The sequence below is a fragment of the Leishmania mexicana genome, chromosome 8, assembly GCF_000234665.1.
Source record: "Leishmania mexicana MHOM/GT/2001/U1103 complete genome, chromosome 8".
Classification (NCBI taxonomy): domain Eukaryota; phylum Euglenozoa; class Kinetoplastea; order Trypanosomatida; family Trypanosomatidae; genus Leishmania; species Leishmania mexicana.
This window is the reverse complement of record NC_018312.1, coordinates 1580678-1587007: the sequence shown is the minus strand read 5'-3', so window position 1 is coordinate 1587007 and position 6330 is coordinate 1580678. Positions and strand designations below refer to the sequence as shown.

The 6330-nt window shown below is 62.6% G+C and overlaps 2 protein-coding genes across 2 annotated transcripts; both read left to right on the top strand.

The window, feature by feature from the left end:
- Nucleotides 1-427: 427 nt before the first annotated feature.
- On the top strand, nt 428-1759 carry LMXM_08_1070 (putative cathepsin L-like protease; the record flags this gene model as incomplete). The annotated part of the gene is made up of 1 exon (XM_003872608.1): nt 428-1759. One exon carries the CDS (start codon nt 428-430, stop codon nt 1757-1759), a length of 1332 nt encoding a protein of 443 aa, XP_003872657.1.
- Nucleotides 1760-3102: 1343 nt separating this feature from the next.
- Nucleotides 3103-4203, top strand: LMXM_08_1060 (putative cathepsin L-like protease; the record flags this gene model as incomplete). The annotated part of the gene is made up of 1 exon (XM_003872607.1): nt 3103-4203. The coding sequence occupies one exon, from the start codon at nt 3103-3105 to the stop codon at nt 4201-4203; it is 1101 nt and encodes a 366-aa protein (XP_003872656.1).
- Between the last annotated feature and the right edge of the window lie 2127 nt (nt 4204-6330).

The window sequence follows — 6330 nt, the reverse complement described above, 5'->3', positions numbered from 1 at the left end:
GTAGTGTCGCGTGTGGGTGCGGAGTGATGGAGGCCAGGGGGCTTACGAGCACCGTCGCTTTTCCCCCGATGGCGGCTGGCACGCAGCGCACGCACCGGGGATGTGTGACGTGCGTCGCTGTGCGCCTCTCCCTCTCCCCTGTGCGCGCGGCGCATGGATGCACCGCTGTTGTGTGAGGTTGCCCGCACCTGCGTTGTTGCCTGTGATGACGTCCCTCCCTCTCTTGCACTCTCCCCGTCCCCACCTGCCCTGCACCGTGGTCGACTGCTCCCGACGCCCTGCACAGACTCTCGTCGCCACCACCAGCAGCAGCCCTCTATATACCCGCCACTGCCGCAGCGTTCGGGCCGTGGCCTCTGCGTTTCACTTGCTCTCCCCTCGCTCTGTTCATTGCTTCCTTCTGTTCCCCTCGCTGCCCGCGTCCGCGATGGCGACGTCGAGGGCCGCTCTCTGCGCTGTTGCGGTTGTGTGCGTGGTGCTTGCGGCTGCCTGCGCACCCGCGCGCGCGATACACGTGGGCACGCCGGCTGCTGCGCTGTTCGAGGAGTTCAAGCGGACGTACGGGCGCGCGTACGAGACGCTGGCGGAGGAGCAGCAGCGGCTGGCGAACTTCGAGCGCAACCTGGAGCTGATGCGCGAGCACCAGGCGCGGAACCCCCACGCGCAGTTCGGGATCACGAAGTTCTTCGACCTGTCGGAGGCGGAGTTCGCCGCGCGCTACCTGAACGGCGCCGCGTACTTCGCAGCGGCGAAGCGGCACGCCGCCCAGCACTACCGCAAGGCGCGCGCGGACCTGTCGGCGGTGCCTGATGCGGTGGACTGGCGCGAGAAGGGCGCCGTGACGCCGGTGAAGGATCAGGGTGCGTGCGGGTCGTGCTGGGCGTTCTCGGCGGTCGGCAACATCGAGGGGCAGTGGTACCTTGCCGGCCACGAGCTGGTGAGCCTGTCGGAGCAGCAGCTGGTGAGCTGCGATGACATGAACGATGGCTGCGACGGCGGGCTGATGCTGCAGGCGTTCGACTGGCTGCTGCAAAACACGAACGGGCACCTGCACACGGAGGACAGCTACCCCTACGTGTCCGGCAACGGCTATGTGCCCGAGTGCTCGAACAGCAGTGAGCTCGTTGTCGGTGCGCAGATCGACGGCCACGTGTTGATCGGAAGCAGCGAAAAGGCGATGGCTGCGTGGCTCGCGAAGAATGGCCCCATCGCGATTGCGCTGGACGCCAGCTCCTTCATGTCCTACAAGAGCGGCGTGCTGACCGCGTGCATTGGTAAACAGCTGAACCACGGTGTGCTGCTCGTCGGGTACGACATGACTGGTGAGGTTCCGTACTGGGTGATCAAGAACTCGTGGGGTGGGGACTGGGGCGAGCAGGGCTACGTGCGCGTGGTGATGGGGGTGAACGCGTGCCTGCTCAGTGAATACCCCGTGTCCGCGCATGTGCGGGAGAGTGCCGCCCCTGGCACGAGCACGAGCAGCGAGACGCCCGCACCCAGACCCGTGGTGGTGGAGCAGGTGATCTGCTTCGATAAGAACTGCAGGAGAGGGTGCAGGAAAACCCTGATCAAGGTGAACGAGTGCCACAAGAACGGTGGAGGAGGCGCCTCTATGATCAAGTGCAGTCCGCAGAAGGTGACGATGTGCACGTACTCGAACGAATTCTGCGTGGGCGGGGGGCTGTGCTTCGAGACTCATGATGGTAAGTGCTCGCCGTACTTCTTCGGCTCGATCATGAACACCTGTCACTACACGTAGAGGTGTGTGTGCCCTTGTGTGCGTGTGTGTGGTGGTCGCAGCGATGCCCGGCGCGTGTGGGCACCTCCTTGGGTGCGCGCCCGCCGTGGCAGCTGCGCGTGCGTGCGAGATGTGAGGCAGAGGAAGAGGAAGGCGATGCGGGCGGCAGCGCAGCGAGGTGCGGCGGAGCGTAGGGGGGAAATGGACGAGCAGGCGCGCTGTGAATCGGAGCTGCGGCACCACCCAAGTCGTGGTGCCCCGCGAATGGCTGTTCTGCCCGCCCTCGCTTCACGCCTCCCCCTCCCCTCGCGTGCCCTCGCGTGGCCTCCCTTGTTATCCCTCTCTCTCGCACGCACACGCACACGCGTATACGCGAGCCCGCTATTCTGCCTTCGTCTGGCTCTTTGTATTTTGCTTGCTTCTTCAGCACACTTGTGTGCTGTGCGTTCAGCGATATCTTCCACTACTTTGTTTTCTCCTCCCCCTCGGGAGGTGCTTCGCTTGTGCTTTGACGGTGGTGCGTGGCTGCTGGGTCATGTGCCGGGCGTGCGCGCCTCCGCCGCCTCCCTGCAGCTTGTGGGTGCGCTGCGTTCGCACCGCGCTCGCGTGCATGCACATGCCTGCACTGCGTGCGGGACGCCTTCCGGGCGCGTTGGCCCCCCGCCTCTGCAGCCACGGTCTGTTTATTGATTGTGCTTGCTTCATCGGCTCTTCTCTGCGCGCGTGCGTGCGTGCGTGTGCGTGTCCGTGCGTATGCGTGAGGCGCAACGGTCCCCAGAGCAAGGCATGTCGAGGGGAACACTATAGACGCATGTGTACGTGTACACGATGTGTATACGTATACGTGTACCGAATGGTGCGTGCGCGTGTGCAGCATTGCCGTGACGGCATGTACGAAGCGCTGCAGTGGGATGGACCCTGTGCGCGTGCCGGAGAGGTAGTGTCGCGTGTGGGTGCGGAGTGATGGAGGCCAGGGGGCTTACGAGCACCGTCGCTTTTCCCCCGATGGCGGCTGGCACGCAGCGCACGCACCGGGGATGTGTGACGTGCGTCGCTGTGCGCCTCTCCCTCTCCCCTGTGCGCGCGGCGCATGGATGCACCGCTGTTGTGTGAGGTTGCCCGCACCTGCGTTGTTGCCTGTGATGACGTCCCTCCCTCTCTTGCACTCTCCCCGTCCCCACCTGCCCTGCACCGTGGTCGACTGCTCCCGACGCCCTGCACAGACTCTCGTCGCCACCACCAGCAGCAGCCCTCTATATACCCGCCACTGCCGTAGCGTTCGGGCCGTGGCCTCTGCGTTTCACTTGCTCTCCCCTCGCTCTGTTCATTGCTTCCTTCTGTTCCCCTCGCTGCCCGCGTCCGCGATGGCGACGTCGAGGGCCGCTCTCTGCGCTGTTGCGGTTGTGTGCGTGGTGCTTGCGGCTGCCTGCGCACCTGCGCGCGCGATACACGTGGGCACGCCGGCTGCTGCGCTGTTCGAGGAGTTCAAGCGGACGTACGGGCGCGCGTACGAGACGCTGGCGGAGGAGCAGCAGCGGCTGGCGAACTTCGAGCGCAACCTGGAGCTGATGCGCGAGCACCAGGCGCGGAACCCCCACGCGCAGTTCGGGATCACGAAGTTCTTCGACCTGTCGGAGGCGGAGTTCGCCGCGCGCTACCTGAACGGCGCCGCGTACTTCGCAGCGGCGAAGCGGCACGCCGCCCAGCACTACCGCAAGGCGCGCGCGGACCTGTCGGCGGTGCCTGATGCGGTGGACTGGCGCGAGAAGGGCGCCGTGACGCCGGTGAAGGATCAGGGTGCGTGCGGGTCGTGCTGGGCGTTCTCGGCGGTCGGCAACATCGAGGGGCAGTGGTACCTTGCCGGCCACGAGCTGGTGAGCCTGTCGGAGCAGCAGCTGGTGAGCTGCGATGACATGAACGATGGCTGCAGCGGCGGGCTGATGCTGCAGGCGTTCGACTGGCTGCTGCAAAACACGAACGGGCACCTGTACACGGAGGACAGCTACCCCTACGTGTCCGGCAACGGCTATGTGCCCGAGTGCTCGAACAGCAGTGAGCTCGTTGTCGGTGCGCAGATCGACGGCCACGTGTTGATCGGAAGCAGCGAAAAGGCGATGGCTGCGTGGCTCGCGAAGAATGGCCCCATCGCGATTGCGCTGGACGCCAGCTCCTTCATGTCCTACAAGAGCGGCGTGCTGACCGCGTGCATTGGTAAACAGCTGAACCACGGTGTGCTGCTCGTCGGGTACGACATGACTGGTGAGGTTCCGTACTGGGTGATCAAGAACTCGTGGGGTGGGGACTGGGGCGAGCAGGGCTACGTGCGCGTGGTGATGGGGGTGAACGCGTGCCTGCTCAGTGAATACCCCGTGTCCGCGCATGTGCGGGAGAGTGCCGCCCCTGGCACGAGCACGAGCAGCGAGGCTCGCGCTCACAACGCCGTGATGGTGGAGCAGGTGTATTGAGGATTTTATGGGATGGTACTGCTGTGTTTGTGTTCAGAAAAAGAGACTATTGGGTGATTGATTGGCGGCTTTGGAGCATTGTAGGGTGGTGGTTGGCCGGACCGCAGTTGTGTCGCGCGAGGTTGTCAGTGGTGGCGGGAGTGGTACCCTGTGTCATGAGCTGAGCAAGGAGGAGGGCTGTGGAGTTCCAGGAAGGTTTGGACAGGAATACCTGCACGGATGTCTATTGATCGGTTCGGCGTTTATAGGCGAATGAGGATGGGGGTGCGGAGGAGAAAAGGAGAGGACAGGGCGGTGTGGCGGTGTTCGGGACTGAGGACGAAACTGTGTGCACCCGCACAAGTGCATCCATGGCGTAGTGTCTTTAAAGTTGAGGCTCGTGCTGGATTCGCTGTTACGGTGTTGTCAGGGTGTGTAGAAGATGCCTCGTTTAGCCGCCGTGCTGCCCCGCGATCGCCGACACACGTTTCCCCCCTTTCACTGTGTATCATGTTGTCTGCACCCTGTGGTAGATGGGAAGAGGGTGCCTGGCTGACCTGTGATGATGACCCACACGCACACGCACACACACGCGTGTTCAGGCAGGCAGGAACGCGGACGCTCGAGAGCGCAAGTGAGGGGGCAGCGACAAGCCGAAGCGGAGGACGGAACGCCACGGAGTGAGTGGGATCTCTCATGCTTCGTACAGAAACAAACGAAAATGAAGCTGGCAGCCTCTCTGCGAAGAGAACAGGACCACACTCAAGTCACTGTAGGCTACATCAGTGCTCTTGCTCTGTGTGTGTGTGTGTGTGCCTGTGTGCAAGCGATGCGTCTGATGGTGATGGGCTTGTTTTGGATCTTTCGTCAGCGTTGTCTTCTGCTTTCTTCCACCGCGTTTCTCTGCGGGGGGTGGCAGCCTCGTCTGCCGATGCGCCCGAGTGCATAGAGGAGGACGAGGGAATCCTGTCAACCTTCCCCCCAAACATGAAAGACTGAGCTGTGCGGGAGGGATGCACATTGCAGCCGGGGAACTAAAAGAGCCCTTCACACCTCCCTCCTCTGGGGCAGCAACAGTAGCGAGAAAGAGGAAGAGCGAAGCACAAGCCACACCAGGAAAACGGGGGAAAAGGGCGAACATTACGTGGGTGTGTGCGTCTGTTGGCTCGTCACACGTCTCTCTCTCGCTCTTTGCTATTGCTGCTTGACGCCCACTCATGTCACCCCCTCCCCCTTCTCCACCCAACCCCCCGTCCTCCGCCGACACTTCTCGTTTGCTTTGCCGCTGCTCATGCACACACCTGCCCCTTCTCGTGTTTTAGGTGAGCAGCTGTTTTTGGGCGCGTGCTCATCGTGTTCATGCACATGCATGTGGTGGTGGCGGTGGGAGGGGTGAGGAGAGAAGGGAAAGGGGGAATGGCTGCGTGGCGAGGTGAGGCGGGAGGTGAGAGATGGCAAAAGAGGCGTTATCGGAGCGCCACCACCGAGCGAGGAGAAAATCAACGCTGCGGTGCACTTCTCCCCTCTCTTCTGTCAATGATGTAAAACAACGACATGCAAGGTCCACTTGCAGAGGGAGTGAGGGATGAGGAGGCAGAGCAGCAGCAACAAGGGCGGAGCTCGAGGCGGCGGCGCACATTGGCCGATGATCATGCTCAGAGGCGCGGCGTAGCGGAGAGGGTCGACACCCAATGCGCGTAGCCGCCGATATCCCCCTCTCCTCTCCCAAGCTCCCCCTACACCATTCAATGTCATGTGAAGTCATGGGCGAAGTGCCCGAAAAAAAAATAACGGAGAAGAACCCAAGCCGCGTGTAAGGTTGGGCGGTGACGGCAGCGATCCCCACCTCGCTTATGGGCGAGCGTAAGGGGAGCGGGGTGGGTTGGCGCCACTGTTCGAAGAGTGTGAGAGGCTGCGGTTGTAATGGACACAAAGGACAAGACTCCCTCGTGAGAAGGTGTCTGTGCGCAGCATTCTTCCCCCTCCTCTGTCTCTCTCTCTATGCCGTCTCCCCACTCACCCGTATCCTCTCTCTCACACACACACATACACACGCATGTGTGCATCTACGGACATCCGCAAAGAAAGATTCTGTCCAACAGCAACGAGATCCATCCGATTGTAGTGCGCTCAGCCATCTGCGCGACT